The sequence below is a fragment of the Microcaecilia unicolor genome, chromosome 2 (assembly GCF_901765095.1).
Source record: "Microcaecilia unicolor chromosome 2, aMicUni1.1, whole genome shotgun sequence".
Classification (NCBI taxonomy): domain Eukaryota; kingdom Metazoa; phylum Chordata; class Amphibia; order Gymnophiona; family Siphonopidae; genus Microcaecilia; species Microcaecilia unicolor.
The window spans coordinates 407,662,298-407,681,781 of NC_044032.1; the positions used below are offsets into that span (position 1 = coordinate 407,662,298).

Consider the following 19,484-nt stretch of genomic DNA (forward strand, 5'->3'; position numbering starts at 1 on the left):
ACGGCACCCCCCCAGCGGGTAAACATGCACCGGGGGGGGGGGTGATTTCGCCGCGGGGGGGGGGGGGGAGGTCGCGCTGCACCTGGGGGGGGGGACGCATCGGCGATCCGCCCCGGGGAACGCCGCTGCTTCTCTGTATGCGGCCACATGCGGCCGCGTGTCACCGAAAATGGCTAAGCGTGTCAGTACTGACACGCGTGTCATAGGTTCGCCATCATGGAGCTAGTAGAAACAGCAATCATAAATTCTGTATGTGCTCGTTTTTCTTCACTGTTCTTCTAAACAATTCAGATGGCCAGATGTCAGTGAGAATATTACTACTACTACTATTTAGCATTTCCATAGCGCTACAAGGCGTACGCAGCGCTGCACAAACATAGAAGAAAGACAGTCCCTGCTCAAAGAGCTTACAATCTAATAGACAAAAAAATAAAGTAAGCAAATCAAATCAATTAATGTGAACGGGAAGGAAGAGAGGAGGGTAGGTGGAGGCGAGTGGTTACAAGTGGTTACGAGTCAAAAACAATGTTAAAGAGGTGGGATTTCAGTCTAGATTTAAAGGTGGCCAAGGATGGGGCAAGACGTAGGGGCTCAGGAAGTTTATTCCAGATGTAGGGTGCAGCGAGACAGAAGGCGCGAAGTCTGGAGTTGGCAGTAGTGGAGAAGGGAACAGATAAGAAGGATTTATCCATGGAGCGGAGTGCACGGGAAGGGGTGTAGGGAAGGACGAGTGTGGAGAGATACTGGGGAGCAGCAGAGTGAGTACATTTATAGGTTAGTAGAAGAAGTTTGAACAGGATGCGAAAACGGATAGGGAGCCAGTGAAGGGTCTTGAGGAGAGGGGTAGTATGAGTAAAGCGACCCTGGCGGAAGACGAGACGGGCAGCAGAGTTTTGAACCGACTGGAGAGGGGAGAGGTGACTAAGTGGGAGGCCAGCAAGAAGCAGATTGCAGTAGTCTAAACGAGAGGTGACAAGGGTGTGGATGAGGGTTTTGGTAGAGTGCTCAGAAAGAAAGGGGCGGATTTTACGGATGTTGTAAAGAAAGAAACGACAGGTCTTGGCAATCTGCTGGATATGAGCAGAGAAGGAGAGAGAAGAGTCAAAGATGACCCCAAGGTTTCGAGCTGAGGAGACAGGGAGAATGAGAGAGCCATCAACAGAAATAGAAAACGGGGGGAGCGGGGAGGTGGGTTTGGGGGGGAAAATGAGAAGCTCGGTTTTGGTCATATTTAATTTCAGGTGGCGTTGAGACATCCAGACAGCAATGTCAGACAAGCACGCTGAAACTTTGGTTTGGATGCAAGGTGAGATATCAGGGGTAGAAAGGTAGATTTGGGAGTCATCAGCATAGAGAGGGTAGGAAAAGCCATGGGATGAGATTAATGAACCAAGGGAAGAAGTGTAGATAGAAAAGAGGAGGGGACCAAGAACAGAACCCTGAGGTACGCCGACAGGCAGAGGGATAGAAGTAGAAGAGGATCCACCAAAGTGAACACTAAAGGTGCGGAGGGAGAGGTAGGAAGAGAACCAGGAAAGTACAGAGCCCTGGAATCCAAGTGAGGACAGGGTATCGAGAAGTACGCTGTGATCGACAGTGTCAAAAGCAGCGGAAAGATCAAGAAGAATGAGGATAGAATATTGACCTCTGGATTTAGCCAGTAATAGGTCATTGGAGACTTTAGTAAGCGCAGTTTCGGTTGAGTGGAGAGGGCGAAAACCAGATTGTAGTGGGTCAAGAATAGCATGTGAGGAGAGAAAATCAAGGCAGCGGCGGTGAACAGCACTCTCAAATAATTTGGAGAGAAAAGGAAGGAGGGAGATGGGTCGGTAATTAGAGGGACAAGTAGGGTCGAGTGAAGGCTTCTTAAGGAGAGGTGTGACCACAGCATGTTTAAAGGCAGCAGGGACAGTCGCAGTGGAAAGTGAGAGGTTGAGAATGTGACAGATAAAAGGAATAAGAGCAGGAGAGATGGCATTAAGAAGGTGGGTGGGAATGGGATCAGAGGAACAGGTGGTACATTTTGAGGAAGAAAGGAGAAGTGTAGTTTCCTCAATAGTAACTTCAGGAAAGGAGGAAAGGGAATGAGGGGAAGGAGAGAGAGAGGAACAGACTAGTGGAGGGAGAGGTGGTGAGGTAGAGAAAGCAAGGTTTATCTTTTGAACCTTGTTGTGAAAGAATTCAGCAAGGGTCTGAGGAGATAATGAAGGGGGAGTTGGGGGAGGGGGCACCTTGAGGAGAGAGTTCAATGTGGTGAAGAGAAGTCAAGGATTAGAGCCAAGAGAGTTGGTCAGTTGGATATAATAATCCTGTTTGGCACGTAAAAGAGCAGATTGGAAGGAGGTCAGCATGAACTTAAAAGTGTAAGAAATCAGCAAGGGCCCGAGATTTCCGCCAGAGGCGTTCGGCGGAGCGGGTACAGGAACGTAGGTAGCGGATATTAGAAATCAGCCAAGGTTGGGGTTTTGTACGCCTTACAGGGCGGGTCATCAAAGGTGCAAGAGTGTCTAAGGCAGAGGATAGAGTATTGTTGTAAGAAGAAACAGCCTCGTTGACAGCCTCTGTTTCCTGATGGGTTCATCTTAACTGGTTGTAATCTGCCTTGGGAAGCCTGGTGTTTATAAAGACGATGGAATATATTAAAATGAAATGGAAGTAGATTTAAACTCTCCTTTCATTGGGGCACATGGAATCACATCTTCATCTGTTTTGTAGAAGTTTACCCTGGACATGGATGGGAGGGGAGGGCAGGGGAGAGAGGAGAGTTGCTGGACATGGACTGATGGAGGGGAGGGCAAGAGAAATGCTGGACATGGATGGAGGAGAGGGAAGACAGGAAGGAGATGCACATGGATGGAGGGGATAGAGGAGAAATGCTGGACATGGATGGAGGATATGGAAGACAGGAAGGAGATGCACATGGATGGAGGGGAGGGGATAGAGGAGAAATGCTGGACGTAGAGGGCAGGTAAGAGAAATGTTGGAGGGAAGGAAAGACAGAGGAAGGAGATACACACGGATGAAGGGTTAGGGAGAGAGGAGATATGCTGGACTTGGATGGAGAAGAGGGAAGACAGAGGAAGGAGATGTACATGGATGGTGGGGAGGGAAGAATAGGAAGGAGATGCATACTGACGGAGATGAGGGAAAGGGAAAAGAGGAGAAAAACTGCACATGGATGGAGAAAATAGGCAAAAACTGGATCCACTCTATACCTCCTCCAGTCAAGTCTGCGGAGGGCCCAGCTTTTACCTATGGATGTAGAACAAGAAATGAAGAAGAAAGTAAAGAAATAAATGGAAAGGAATCCCTGGAAACGGAGTTAAGCGAACAGATAGAGAGTAGCAGAATCGACATGATCAGGAAAAACAAAGTCACCAGAAAACAAAGGTAGAAAAAAATCATTTTATTTTCAATTTAGTGTTTGGAATATGTTCAATTTGAGAATTTATTTTGCACTGGATACACTGGAGCTGTAACAGCTTACAGAAATTATTTATAATGAAAAAAATCACGTTATTTTTTTTTCCTCCTATACTAATATAATACTTTCAATGATGTCTGTTTATATGCGCCGTGGCTGGTATAAGGGGTGTGGCTAATGTGGGGGTGCCTATCATTGGGGTGGAGTCATATGTGGTGACCCCGCTCATAATGAGTACTGGCACCTTTTTTTCTACAAAAAAAGCACTGCTTCCTCCTGACCTGTTTTGCCCCCTACTAATTCTTCCCTCCCATTGGATTCCCCCTCACTCCACCTTGGTCAGTGCCCCTCCCTTGCAGGCTAGACTCACCCAGCCCTCATATCTCCTAAGCAGATTCATCTCACATTTCAACCCACTCTTCCTGACAAGGATCATATTCCTACTCCCCCCTCCCAGAGCCCCATGCACCATTCACAACTGGAACTCACAGACTGAAATACAATGGCACAGCAAATGGTTGGCTTGGGGAACTAATTTAGCACTGACTAGTGCCTTCTGCAAAAATGAAAACTGACACCTCACTTGGTGGTAACAGCTTTGGCACAAAGCCCCCTCCTTTAATAGTGGTGACTCCAGCACAACATCCCTCTCTCTCCTTTTACCAAACATAATAGGTCTCTACAGTTCAGAGCTGCCAAAGCAAAGCAATTTTAAAGATATTTTTCAGACCATGGCACCAAATACTGACACAATCCCCTCCTGCTCCCCCATATCCTTCCAGTAAAATAACATTACTTCTGATGACTACAGGGCTGGAGAAGGGCAAAATACTGCTATTGCCTATTCTTGATCCAGCCCAGCTGGCACAGAAATCTTTACTAAAAACTTATACTACTAACACAAAGGTTGGAAAATTGTTTAACTTCAGGCCTCTGTCTCTACTTGTTTTTGGTTTTCTCTATCCTCACATTCCTTCTTTTAAGGATTCTCTTCCAGTCTTTTTCCCATGTCACCATCATTTCTCTTTCCTCCATGTAAATTTATCTCTCCATGGTTTCTATCATCTCATTTTCTTCTACTCCTTCCTCCACTTCTCACCCTTTTCTCACCTTCATGTCTATTCGCTCCACCATGACCGCCCTTTCCCTCAGCCAATCTTTTCCCAGTCCCAGGCCACACAGGTACTCTTTCAGCAACTCTTCTGTCTGCAGCTTGTGTCCCCTTCACCTGCTCTTTTTCCTCTCTCCCAGATCATGTCTTCTGCTAGCAACCTTCTCTCACACAGACCATGAGTTCCTCTCACCCTCTCAGCATGTGTCTATTCCTCTCCCACAGCTCCACTTATGTCCCTGTCCCCATCACCCAGGCCCTCTTCCCTTCACAGCTCCTTTCTGTCTCTTCCCACATTTCTCTCTCCCAGCCAGAATAACCTTTAAATTCCTTCACCCTTTCCTAGCCCCCTTTATTCCTTCCCCAGTACCTCTTTCTTATTTACCTTACTGCTATAGGTATTACTTTAGCAACATCCGTAAAATTGTTATGCCAATAAAATTATATGGTCCTTTTGTCTGTGTCTGCTACATTTCTCTTCCCAATTGGCAGCTGCTAGACTACAGCAACTTCCTCGTCTCCCTGCAGTCTATTGGACAGACAAAGCCAGCCAACAGTCTGCAGGGGGAGGCGGGCCGTGGGAACAGTTAACTAGGATACAGAAGCACACTTCATGTGTTTAGTGTTTTCCTGTAGCTCTGCGGTATGGAGCTTGCTATACCAAATCTACAGACAGACTTACAGGGAAAAATATTGGAGGTGCTTTGGCACCCATAGACTATTTGTCCTGTTTGTCCTAATTAGATTGTAAGCTCTGTCGAGCAGGGACTGTCTCTTCATGTTCAAGAGTAGAGCGCTGCGTACGTCTAGTAGCGTTATAGAAATGATTAGTAGTAGTAGTAATGGTGCCTATGCCTACATGCATCTGGTAACTGAAGCTGAAATTATATTCTGAAGCTGAAGTGAATGCAGGCACTAAGAAAAAGCATTTAAGCACACTAAGCCATGTACACATTTGCTACGATTAAATATTTCTTTTGCAGAGGTAGCAACAATTTTTATTTTTTGTCCCCTCTTTTTTTGTCTCTGCAAATATGGTAACAGAAGTCACAAAGTTCTGTTTGTTTCTAGCCTGTCTTCTACTTCAGGATTGGTACAGCAGAAGCCCAGCTGTGATACAACAATTTCCTGGGCTGGTTAATGTTCCCTCAAAGGGGCACAACACTGCAAATCTGGCTGTGCAGACTGCTGCATCCAAAGTACTGAGGACCTGGCAGAAGAAGTAGAGGGAGCTCATCCTGCAGCTGAAAACTGCCATGTATAGTTTGCACCAGAAACACAGACAGACACTTTCAAAACTTTGGGACCAACAGTTCTTGGCTGCTGATTGTAATGACCCTGACAGACATATTTGAGAAGCTCTGTGCAGGATGTACTTGTGCTTCCTACTAGTTCAGTTCTGCTTATGCTCCAAACCAGATTCTGGGTAGAAGCACTAATCCACCAGAGGTTAAAAATTTGGCTTCATATAAAGGCAACTTGGGGTGAAATATTAATCTGTAATTGGAATCAGAAATGTGACAGCACATATCAAAATGTCAAACAGCATATGCCACTTCCTGCAAGTGTGAAATATCATGCACTAATACATTTACAAAAATAGACTGCACGATTTGCTATTTTAGCATACATAATTTTTCACAGGTAACCCAGTTTATAAATTTTAAGCAAAATCATCTAATGACCTCAAATATCATGCAAATAAGCTCATTAGTATTTCTGCATAGCACATGTATTGCCATGGGGTGGCAGTTGCCACCCTAAAAAATTGGCTTGCCACCTCAACCAGTACTTTTAAGCTGCACCAACTGCGACTGCAGCTCTGGTGTTAGCAACAGTGGCTTCAGGTTGCATGACCTTTGTCCTTCTAATAGGGGCTGAGCTGCATGATTCAACCTAGAGAGTTGCATGAGGACAGAAATTTTACTCATCCCCAATGGAATCTAACCCAAACCCACCCGTACCCACTAAGACCCATTCTATCCCCACAATTAATCGCCTCCATCCCCACCCATACCTGCAGGAGTAAACGCTATTATTTACTCGCTCTTAGCCCTCTGTTTCCTCCCAACCCTAACGGCCTCCAGTGGGTTTTTTTTGGATGGTATTCACCATTCAACCAATGAGTGTTCTAAGCTTCAGTCTGGTGTTCCAGCTGCCTCTCTGGGAATTCCAAGCCTCATTCTGGCTAGTGGCGTCTCTAGACAGAAAAATCTGGGGTGATAATAGGGGGGGGAAGATAGATATGGGGAGTGGGCAAGCCAAAATAACATTTCCCCACATGATACCCCTCTTTCAAATTAGCAATATAAGTTATCACGCCTTCTATACATACAGAACTCCCACTCCCCCCTCCCCCGCAGCCAATTTTAGTTACCCAGTAAAAACACTATTATAACTGATACCCCCCATCATTCTTCTTTGTGGAAGTGAAGTCTGGAATCTCTCCCGGATTGGAGAGAATCTCAATATAAATCCTGCTTCTCCATTTTTGTGTCAATACAATGTTCCCCAACAATAGAACTACATATTACAACATACCATACAAACATCTTCAAACTGTGATTATCACCTCAGGAACAGCACATGTTCCTTCCACTGCCAGACAGGTTGTTGTCTGTGTGGTGACTCTATAGGATGTGGAGACCGTTAGTCCTGAGCATTTTTCATTTGGGGTGACAAGGGCCACCTTTGCTTTCAAAAAGGGCCAGACACTTTGCAAAATAACACAAGACCCTGCAAGAACACACTCAAGACCTATATAGGAAACTTATCGCACTATAACAGCCCTAACATCTATGAAAAGACAGTGCTATAAATATTACACTGGGCCCTAAAGCACCAGTATACTTATTTCTGGGAAACTAGAATAAGCTAGACCATTACAGGTTCCTGTACAGACACTACATGCTAGCAGAATCCTTCACCTCAGTCACACATGCAGAACATGGACAGACCTTCACCTGATACAAAATAGGGGAATCACAAAAAAAAAAAAACCTGAAAAAAATTGAAATGGCAACCCCCAAGAAAGCCAGACTCAATAAGCAATTAAAATACAGGAAAAAAAGAAACAGAAATACTTTTCTCCTGTACTCTGCTAAATACAAAAAATAGACAAGATGTAAATTTCTTAATGTGGACACATTTCAATCCTTAAGAAGTATTAAATACAAATACATTTCATAATTTCTACCTTTGCTGTTCTATTTCATTTTACAAATTGGTCTTTTCCTAAATTCTTCTCCACATTGGCCTTTTCCATTTCGTCTTTCTTCACTTGTCTTCTTCCCTTTCATTTCTGCATCTGTCTGGCACTGATCTTTATGGGGGATTTTCCCCCTTTTCTCTTCTTTGCCTTTATATCCACTCCTTTCTGATCTTACCAGTCATTCTCCCTTTTTCCCTTAGTCTCATTCTTTTCATCCCTCATCTCCCTACCAGCTTTTCCAATATCTCTCTCATCCACTTTGCAGGACTTCCATCGCCCCCCTCTGTCTCTCTTTTTCCCCAGTTTCCTATTTCCTCTCTTTCACCAACTCCCGAGACCCCCATTTCTATCCTCTGTACTCACCCTCACTACCCTCATCTATCCTCCATTGCCTCTCATCTCACCAGCCTCAGCTCCATTCATGAGTCTCTCATTCCCTCCCTTACCTCCAGGCCATTCTTCTATCTCCTACTGCCTCTCTTTTACCATCTTTTAAATCTCATTTCCATCCTCATTCAACCTCTTTAAAGACTCACCCCCTTTACCTTTCATACCCCTCCACAGTATCCCCATACCTTTTCAATATGTCTCATTTTCACTCCAGTCCTCCAGGTCATTCACACTACATCTCAACCTCTCCCTATACTTCATCCCCTTTTTCTTACCCCCATTTCACACTTTCACTCATAATCCTAACCCATTTAACACACCCTCATTCATACCTACCCCAAAATTCCTATCAATATCACCATTCCCTGGAACACACACCTCACTATACCCTCCAAATTCCCACTCAGTCTCTCCCATTTATAATTCCCTATTCTGTCCCCAACACACTCCCATTCAATCACCAAGTCCCAGTTCTTTCAAGTCCAATTTTTCTTCTGCTTTGTTCTCATTCTCTCTTCCTAGTCCCATCCAGTTTCTGCTCTGTACCCTTCCTTTCTCGAGTTACATCCAGCTTCTGTCCTGTTCCCCTCCTCCCAGTCCATCCAGCTTTTGCCTTGTTCCCCTCCCTGTCCTTATCACATCCAGCTTCTTCTGTATTCTCCATCACCATCAGTCACATCCCTACTGCTCTGTTCCGTTCCCTACCCCTCAAGTCACATCCATCTTCTGCCTTGTTTCCCTCTCCCTCCTAGTCACAAGCAGCTTCTGCTGTGTTCCCTACTTCTCCTGTCCCCCCCCCCCCCCACTACCGCATGTAGCTACTTGCTCTGCTCTCCTTCCTTACATGCCCCAAGTCCCATCCAGGTTCCCCCTTCTCATATTTCTATCCAGCTTCTCCCCCTGCCATCATATACCCACCAGCTATCCAGCTTCTACTTTGCTCCCCTTTCTTTCTTCCTTCCCTGGGGTGCATCCAACCTAACCTGCTGCGCTTGTGCTGGCAATCGCTGATGGCAGCTTCATCTTCTCATCGGGGCTGGGCCACACAATTTCTCTGCTGAACTTTGAACCAGGGGCTCCATGTCTACAGAGCCCTGTGCAGTTCAAACATCATCTGATTCTGGTATTCCAACTGCCTCTTTCCATACGTTCCAAGCCTCATCTGGTGCTCCAATTGCCTCTCAGTGCATTCCAAGCCTCATTCTGGAGTCACCAGAGATTGTGACTACAATCCTGCAGGAATCCCATGGCAACTTCTTCCATCCCCACAGGAATCCCGTGGCAACTCTTTCCATACCCACAGAAATCCTGCGGATTCTGCAGGATTCCCACAATCCCCATTCCATGCAGCTCTATAATTCAACTGAGCTCTGTTTGAACCACAGGGCTGTGTCTGTGTCTGAAACTCGTCTGTATCAATGGTGCAGCTGAAACTGAACTACACAGGACGCCACAGACAAAGAGTCCTGTGGTTCAAAGACAGCACAGTTGAACCACATAGCCCAGTCCCTTTAAGAAAGAGGGAAGGAGGGGCCCTGTGACTTGTTGCCATCAGAGCTGCAACTACAGCCAGACCAGCTTACAACTGTTAGGCCAAGAATGGAATTTGGGAACTTGAAGACTGAGGTGTAGATGGGTAGATGCAGAGCACAAGATGGATGGGATTCAAGGAGGGAGAGGAGGAGCAGCAGATGGATGAGACTAGGAGGAAGAGAACAGAAGGTGTATAGGACTTGGTGTGGAGTGGGAACAAAGCAAAAGAAGAACAGGACTCATAAGAACTAGGAAAAAGTGAGTGAGAGAGTGTTGGAGGGCAGAGCATAGAATTATGGATGGGACAAACTGAGTGGGAATTCGAAGGGGATAGTAGGGACCTGACAATTGGAGGTATGATTGGGGGTATGTTAATGGATTAGGTGTATGAATGAGGGTGTGAAAAGTGGTTAAGAGAAAGGGGATGAAGTGTGGGAAGAGGTTGAGACATGCTGAGAATAACCCGGAGGATTGGAGACAGGATGAGAGGTACTGTGAGAACACTGTGGAAGGGTATGAGAAAGGAAGGCAATAGTCTCTGGAGGGGTTCAGTGAAGGTGGAAATGGGGTTAATAAGATAGTAAAAGAGGCAATAGGAGATGGCGTAAGCCAGGGCTTGACAAACACCAGGTGCCAGATTGCCATGGCGCCTAAAAAAAAAAATCTGACCTGGCACCTAGGTTTTTGTCGTCCTTTCTCCCCCGCCTGATCCAGCTGAAATCTCTCTCTCCATCTCCCTACCTCCAGCCTCCCGAATCCAGCAACAATCTCTCACCCACTACGCTTCCCCCCTCCTCCCAAAGCTTATCTTGATCCCCAGCAGCAGCAGCTGCCATCCAGACACGCTGCTCTGGCTGGTGTTGGAGCCTTCCCTCTGCTGGGTCCCTCCTTCTGTGAGGCAACTTCCTGCTTCCTCACAGGCAGGAATCAGAAGAGGGAAAGCTCCGAAGCCAGCCACAGCAGCATGTCTGGGGATCAAGATAAGCTTTGGGAGGAGGGGGGAAGCAGAGTGGGTGACAGACTGCTGCTGGATTTGGGAGGCTGGAGGTAGGGAGAGGGAGATGCGCTGGAGGGAGATGCGCTGGACCGGGAAGGGGGGCTGGAGGGAGATGCGCTGGACCTGGGGGAGCAGAGGGAGATGTGCTTTACCTGGTGGGGGGGGGGGTGGCTGGAGGAACATGGAGATGTGCTGGACCTTGGGGGGGGGGGGGCAGGCTGGAGGACCCACTGACAGAGACAGAGGGTTATGCCAGAGCATGAGGAAAGAGAGGGACAGATGCTGGACCAGATGTGTGGAAGGAAGGGAAGAGAGAGGAAGTTCAGAGCAGACAAGAGATGCTGGGCATGGAGTTAGAACAGACACAAGGCAATGCTGGAAAAGGGGTGGGATAGGAACACAGAGGGGCATGGTTGATCACAGGGAGAAGGATAGGGACATAAAGAGACAATGTTGAATATAACGTGAGGATAGGACACTAAAAGAGCAGATGCTGAACATGGGAGGGGGGGGGGGGACAGGGACAGATCAGATGCTGGGTAGAATAGATAAAGACATGGAGAGAAGGTGGATGGAAGACATGGAGAAGAAAAGTCAAATAGACAGGAGACCCTGAAAAGGCAGGAAGAACAGAGAAAAGCATACCAAACTAAATGAGCATTCCAAGCGATACACAGAAAGGAGCACCTACCTTTAACATGCAAAATTTTCCATCAGATCTGGAGCTGTCATTCTGTGAGGGAGACTTCTGGGAGAAGCAGTCTGCTTGCATTTTTCAATAGCGAAACTTGTCAGACAGCAGAGAACAGCTTTAGAAAGGCAGAGAAACTGCTGGGGGGGGTCTTTTAGCAAGAAGGAGGTTTTTTTTCCCATAGCAAGCAGTGTTAGATACCAGAAAACAGCTTAGAGGTGCAGAGAAACAGCTACCGGGGGGGGGGGGGGGGGGGGGGGGGGGGATGGGCCTTCAGCAAGGTGGAGATTTTTTTCAACAGCAAACAGTGTCCGAAAGCACAGAAAAGCTTAGGGGTGGAGAAACAAGCAGATAGCCAATTGGCTGAAGAAAGCCCCTATGTCTGATGTCAGCTACGACGTCAGCTGGGGGGGCAGAGAAACAAGCAGACAGCCAATCGGCTGGGGAAAGCCCCTATGATGTCAGCTGGGGGGGGGTCAGCAAGGAGGAGATTCTCAAGCGAATCATCTGGGGCAGAGGGAAGGCTAGTAAGCTGCAAGAGGAAGGTGGAGCCAGCACCAGAGCACTGCAAGGGAAAGGAGACAGGGGGACAGTGGAGCCAGCAAGAACTGCAGGAGAAAGGAAAGAGTACACCAGCGCTAGCACATGCGCAGAACAAGGACAATCAATGGAAAGGAAGCCCTGGAAACGGAGTTAAGAGAACAGATAGAGAGCAGCAGAATCAGCGACTAGAACCAATATGGATAGAAAAACAAAATCACCAGACAACAAAGGTAGGAAAAATCATTTTATTTTCATTTTAGTGTTTGGAATATGTCGAATTGGAGAATTTACATCTGCTGTCTTATTTTGCACTGGGTATACTGGAGCTGTAACAGCTTACAGAAATGATTTATAATGGAAGAAAATTATGTTATTTTTTTCTCCTATACTAGTATAATATTTTCAATGATGTCTGTTTATATGCGCCATGGCTGGTGTAAGGGGTGTGGCTATCATAGGGGTGGAGTCATATGTGGTGACCCCGCCCATAATGAGTACCGGCACTTTGCGATAAATAATTCGATTTTGGGTTGCTGTTTGGGCACTCGGTCTCTAAAAGGTTCGCCATCACTGTGCTAGGTGCTTTCCCTACTGAGCTGCTTGCTGAAATTATGTGCAGCTCATTTGCATGCAATTTCTCTGAGCATTGCTTCCTATTTCCAAATCAGTAAGGTCTACAGAGCATCTAAATGCACACGGTTTTTAACAGGGACTGTTGTGCATCGGGCCCTGGGTGTCTATGCTGCTGGAGGGAGTGGGGGTGAGAGAGGGAGTGAGAGAGAGGCAGGGGGAAGGGAAGCGTGGACTAGTGTAAGTGTGCTGGGGTGCAGGAGCTGGGGAAGTAAGTGCAGGTGGAGAAGATAAAAAGCTGGAGAGCAGTATTAAGAATTCAGTTTTTTTTTTTTTTTTTTTTTTTTTGGGGGGGGGGGAACTCATCAGTGGGAGACAGTTACCCGGGGGGGGGGGGGGCGGAGAGAAGCATATGCCACAGAAGGGTATATGGGGAGGTGATGGAGAAATGTGTGTGCGCGCTTACATGCTGGGGGGAGGCAGACAGAAACTTTCGGTGATTTTCAAAACCAAAAACGTCCAAGTCTAAAACGTTCAAATGCAAGCCATTTGGATGTGGGAGGAGCCAACATTTGTAGTACACTGGTCCCCCTGACATGCCAGGACAGCAGTCTAGCACCCTAGGAGGCACTGAAGTGGACTTCATAAAATGCTCCCAGATACATAGTTCCCTTACCTTGTATGCTGAGCCCCCCCCCCCCCCAAAAAAAAACCCACTACCCCCAACTGTACACCACTATCATTGCCCTTAAGGGTGAAGGGGGGCACCTATATGTGGGTACAGAGGGTTTCTGGTGGGTTTTGCAGGGCTTGTTGTTTCCTCCACAAATGTAACAGGTAGGGGGGGGGGGGGTATGAGCCTGGGTCCACCTGTCTGAAGTGCACTGCACCTACTATGAAACTACTCCAGGGACCTGCATGTGCTGTCATGGACCTGAGTATACATCTGAGGCTGGCAAGTAATATTTTTAATGATGTTTTTTTGAGGGTGGGAGGAGGTTAGTGACCACTGGGGGAGTAACGGGAGGTCATCCCCGATTCCCTCCAGTGGTCATCTGGTCATTTCAGGCATCTTTTTGTGCCTTATTCGTAATAAAAACAGGTCTGGGTGAAAAGTCCAAATTTTAGTCATGGATGTCTTTACTTTTTTCCATTATGGTTCAAAGACATCCAAGTCTTAGGAACGGCCAAGTCCCACCTCCGATACGCCCCTTTGAGATTTAGATGTCCTTGCGACGGACTTCCGATAGAGACGTTCAAAATTGGGTTTTGATTATACCTATTTGGACGTCTCTGAGAGATGGATGTCCAAGTGCCGATTTATGTCAAAAGATGGATATCCATCTCTTTCGAAAATGAGCTTGATAGTGAAATTAGAAAGGTACAGAGAAGGGCAATGAAAATGATAAAGGGGATGGGAAAATTTCCTTATGAGGAAAGGCTGAAGCGGCAAGGGCTCTTCAGCTTGGAGAAAAAATGGCTAAGAGGAGATATGTTAGAGGTCTATAAAATAATGAGTGGAGTGAAACAGGTAGACATGAATCGCTTTTTTACTCTTTCCAAAAATACTAGGACTAGGGGGCATGCGATAAAGATACAAAGTAGTAAATTTAAAACGAATCAGAGAAAATGTTTCTTCACTCAATGTGTAATTAAACTCTGGAATTTGATGCCAAAGAATGTAGTAAAAGTGGTTAGCTTAGTGGGATTTAAAAAAGGTTTGGATGGGTTCCTAAAGGAAAAATCCATAGACCATTATTAAAATGGACTTGGGGAAAATCCACTGCTTATTTCTAGAATAAGCAGCATAAAATGTATTGTACTTTATTTGGATCTTGCTAGATACTTGTGACCTGGATTGGCCACTGTTAGAAACAGGCTGCTGGGCTTGATGGACCTTCGGTCTGTCCCAGTATGGCAATACTTATGTACTAGTGTAACGTTCTGTATCAGTCATAGTAACATAGTAACATAGTAGATGACGGCAGAAAAAGACCTGCACGGTCCATCCAGTCTGCCCAACAAGATAAACTCATATGTGCTGCTTTTTGTGTATACCTTGATTTGTACCTGTCCTCTGCAGGGCACAGACCGTATAAGTCTACCCAGCACTATCCCTGCCTCTCAACCACCGGCTCTGGCACAGACCGTATAAGTCTGCCCAGCACTATCCCCGCCTCCCAACCACCAGCCCCGCCTCCCACCACCGGCTCTGCCACCCAATCTCGGCTAAGCTCCTGAGGATCCATTCCTTCTGAACAGGATTCCTTTATGTTTATCCCATGCATGTTTGAATTCCGTTACCGTTTTCTTTTCCACCACCTCCCGCGGAAGGGCTTACTGTTTTCTTTTCCACCACCTCCCAACAGAAGAAGCATGAGTGTTCTAGGACCCAGTGAAATATTTGCAGCGCTGCCTTTTCATAGGTAGGATTTTTGCACTTTGAGTCTTAGGAGCTAGTGTGTTTTGGTATGATGTTTTGCTATATTGTTAGGTATGTTTTTTTGCAGGTTTGTATGCTACTTCACAAAGTGCCTAGTAGTGGAAGCACATGTGTTGTTCCTATATCAATTTTAATAATTATATACTATGTATGGTGAGTTGTAAGGGGAAAAGTCCTAGCTTCATTGCTGGGGAATGTGGAGAGTGTTACAGAGCTGAGAGTAGTGGGGCTGATAGTGAGATTCTGTTCCATTCTATAAACTCCGGACTTCATTCTCAGGTAGAAGAAATGAATAAATGATAATTGTATTGAGTAGTTGAAACTGAGTTAGGATTTCTTTATACATAAAATTCTGTTGGATCCTTTTTTGTAGTACCTTTTATAGCTGATCTAAATGTGGGGTGGTGTGGGGACAAGAGGGCTGTGAGGTGCAGAAATGTCACTTAGGCTTGTCCTCGCTATACCTAGCTTGCCCTTTCTGTTGTCTCCCCAAATACTTTTGTCCAGAAATGTCACTGGTGCACAGCTAAAATACATGAGGAAAATTGTGCAAAGATGAGATTTTCTGCAAAAGTTAGCTATACTTCAGAGCAGCTAAATTAAGTACTTATGTGAAAAACATCCCATAGAGCTGGCTCATTTCTGTGAGGGAACTCACAATTTAGCTTATCATCCCCTAAGAAAGAATGACAACAACTATCCTAACTGTAAGCCCTTGGTCCTGATTTCTGAAACACAGGAGAAACATTATACTGATCTTCCGACGCATATGATTAGCAGCCAGGACATGCCAGCTATGAAAACATTTGCCGTGCTGGTACAGATTACACATAAGGGCTGGCAGCTGAGAGGAGGGCTCTTGCTATTTAGTTAATTGAGAGAGACAGAGGGCAGATGCAGGCCCAGAGGAGCATGCAGAGGGGAAGAGAGACTGAGAATGGGAGGTAAGAAGCAGGGGCCAGATACAGCATAAGGGACAGAAATTGACAGAGCGCAGATGTTAGGGAAGAGTCAAAAGGTGAGTAGGAGGCAAGCAGGGAAATGACAAGGAGATAGAGGAATAAAGGAGTTGGTGGGCAGCAGTGAAGAAACTGGAGTTAAAAAAAATGTGAAAGAACCTATAGAGAAGTAAAAAGAGATACCAAGGAAGGAAGCAAAAATGGAAGCCGATAAGAGAAAGATGGAAAAAAGGAGGAGAAACATGGAGCTAGGGTCCCTGGTGAAGATAGTGGTAGAATTAGAGGTGCAAATCGACCATTGTTCCATGATTCCTACAAAATAATATATATGTTAAGAATATTCAGAACTACTTTACTATTCTGAATTTACATTACTGATTTTAAGAAAACGGGGAAACATATACTGAAGTTTTAAACATATATGCACCAAAATTCCCATTTTTCCTGACTCATTTACTCCCTCTCAAAATGTGGGTTTTCCCCCCATCACCTCCCTTTTTCACATCTCTAATCGTATTTCCTCTTCTCTCTCTGCCCTTTACTGCAGTAGTTCTCAGTCTGTAGTCCACAGACTCCTGGTGGTCTATGGGAAAGAAAAACAATCACACAAGGATCTATTCCTGGGAGATTCAACAACAGCAGCAGATGCATGCACAGGCCAGGAGACTGACACCAGCAGCACTAGGATGAGTCAGAGGGACAGCGTGCAGTGAAACAGGTTGTGCTGGTGGAGGAGGAGGGGGAAGAGAATGGTGGGAACTGGCTGAATAACCGGGAAAAAGAGTTTGATGGCGACAGATTAGGGGGTGGAGAATAAGGGATGGGCTAAAGGGTAGGGGGTTCTAGAATGACTGGGAATAGGCTTGGAATGTGAAACTAATGTAGGTTTAAAAGGTATATGAACACTCAAAAAAAGTTGTGAACTGCTCTAGGGTATACACTGTAGCCTAATGGTTAGTGCAGTGGCCTAAGAACAAGGGAAACCGGGTTCAATTCCCACTGCAGCTCCCTGTGACTCTGGGCAAGTCACTTAACCCTCCATTGCCTCAGGTTCAAAATAGGAACCTGAATAAAAGATGTAAACCACTTTGATTATAACCACAGAAAGGTGGTATATCAAATCCCCTTTCCCTTGACATTTAAAACCCACCAAGCAAATAAATGTTCATATTTATAACAAAAATGACTACATATTTGGAGCATGTCTTATTTTATAATCTTATTGTACAGTAGTGCTTCTCTGGACTGCTTTTACACTCTCTTCATCTATTTATTTATGACATTTGTATTCCATATTATCCAGAGAGAATCTCAGGTTCAATGTAGCTTACATAACAAACAATATGGAACAGTACATAACAGTACAACATTGTGCATAATAATATCATGGACTTAACAGATCTGGTGGATAACAGTAAATCAGGGCTCACAGTTTCCACCACAAGTGTAACCGGTAGTGGGAGGTATGGGCCTGGGTCCACCTGTCTACACCTGCACCCATCACTACACTACTAGGACTAGGGGGCACGCAATGAAGCTACAAAGAAGTAAATGTAAAACAAATCGGAGAAAATGTTTCTTCATTCAACGTGCAATTAAACTCTGGAATTCGTTGCCAGAGAATGTGGTAAAAGCAGTCAGCTTAGCTGGGTTTAAAAAAGGTTTGGATGGCTTCCTAAAGGAAACATCCATAGACTATTATTAAAATGGACTTGGGGAAAATCCCTCTTCAACTTTTCCTCATACGAGAGGCTTTCCATTCTCTTTATCATTTTGGTTGTTCTTTGAACCTTTTCTAATTCCATTGTATCTTTTTTTGAGATATGGCAATCAGAATTGAACGCAATACTCAAGGTGAGGTCACACCATGAAGCAATACAGAGGCATTATAGTATTCTTGGTCTTATTTACCACCCTTTCCTAAAAATTCCTAGCATCCTGTTTGCTTTTTTTGGCCACTGCTGCACACTGGGCAGATGATTTCAGTGTATTGTCTACAATGACACCTATATCTTCTTTTCTTGAGTGCTGACTCCTAAGGTGGAATCTAGCATCAGGTAACTATGATTCAGAATATTCTTCCCAATCTGCATTACTTTGCATTTGTCCACATTAAATTTCATCTGCCATTTGGATGCCCAGTCTTCCAGCTTCCAGTTATGTGGGTTTGGCTGATATTCAGTGTCATAACAAAGTTAGGACCACTATTTAAGCGGTCTACCCAGACGCCACTCAACCATCCAACACTGCACGGACAGTGCTGCAGCAGTCAGAGTGGATATTCCTTCCAATCCAACTTAAATGGGCAAAAGCCTCTCTTGCTGCTTAAATCATTTTGAATATCAAGCCCTCTGTTTCTAAAGTCTGATTTATAAATATAGGTTATGGGCCAAATTCTATAAATGGCTTCTTAAAAATCAGTGCTAAAAAACCACACGCTTAGCGCGAATCTATAAACTACGCTTAAAGTTAGGCATAGTTTATAGAATATGCTTAGCGACTGTTCTTGCGGCTAAATGTTAGGCGCACCCATTTAGGCCACGTAAAACCAGGCCTAAATACCAGATAGAGTATATTCCATAACAGTGTGCATAATTTTTTGAAACGCTCATTATCTGCTATTCTATGCCCATGACCACGCCCCATCTTCGGCTGTGCGTATTATAGAATACACCTAGAAAGTTGTGCGTATAAATTCTAATTAAAGCTAACTAGTGCTGCTAATTAGTTGTTAAATACCAATTACCAGCACTGATTGGCTTCTTAATCAATTAAGCTGTGCGTGCAATTTGACTGTGAAGCCAAATTAGCGCACAACTTAAGGTGCCATTTATAGAATTTTGGGGTATATGAATAGTGGCTGCATATTGCTGTCACCCATGTAACATCAGGCTTCTCCTCGGGATATACAAATAATGGAGCCATATAAGTATGAGCCACAAATCAGTAGTAAAAGCAATTTTACCAATGATTATACCAGATGGTCTCTAGACTCACTCCAGGAATACAGTAAAAATGGATCAGAAACGCATACATGCTTGAGATTCCAAGATATTGTCTAAGTGCATTAAACAACACATATTGAAAAATGGTTCAGGGTAGACCCCCGCTATATATTATTTGCAGCCCAACCATGTTTTGGTGTAAACTGAACTACATAATTGTTGGCTTGGCTGAATACTTCTTAATCCACTTCTGCTATTATTGAACCCACATGCGCTCTAACCTTTTATTAAAGTGCTGCTTTCAAAACTGGGAAACAAAATAAGCCCTTACTTTCACTATAATGATTCTGGACATGTCTTCACATGGCTCCTCTTTCACCGTTGTGAACTCAGATTCAAAAAGTGTACTGTGGGACTCCAGCAATTTTATCACAATTCGATTGCAGGTTTCCAGCTCTTTCATGCCTTCACTTCCAGTGGGCACACTGATAAAGAACAAGTGAAAACATTTCAAGCAACATACTGTACACATACTCATGAGTACTGAACAGAAAAGCAGTTTTGTTTTATATTTTAACAATATTTTGCAACTATGTTGTGGCAGTTATCATGACTGGGAAAATAAGATTCCCATGTTACAGGACGGAATCTTGTAATCCAACAGGTT

At 45.0% G+C, this 19,484-nt stretch overlaps 1 protein-coding gene across 2 annotated transcripts in view; it reads right to left on the minus strand.

The window, feature by feature from the left end:
• The window catches only part of FAM13A (family with sequence similarity 13 member A), a 501,662-nt gene that overhangs the window by 341,784 nt on the left and 140,394 nt on the right, over positions 1-19,484 (minus strand). For both annotated transcript variants that reach the window (XM_030190686.1, XM_030190687.1), the window contains one exon: positions 19,149-19,302. In XM_030190686.1, the coding sequence (XP_030046546.1) occupies positions 19,149-19,302 (154 nt within the window). The remainder of the gene's footprint in view (positions 1-19,148; positions 19,303-19,484) is intronic.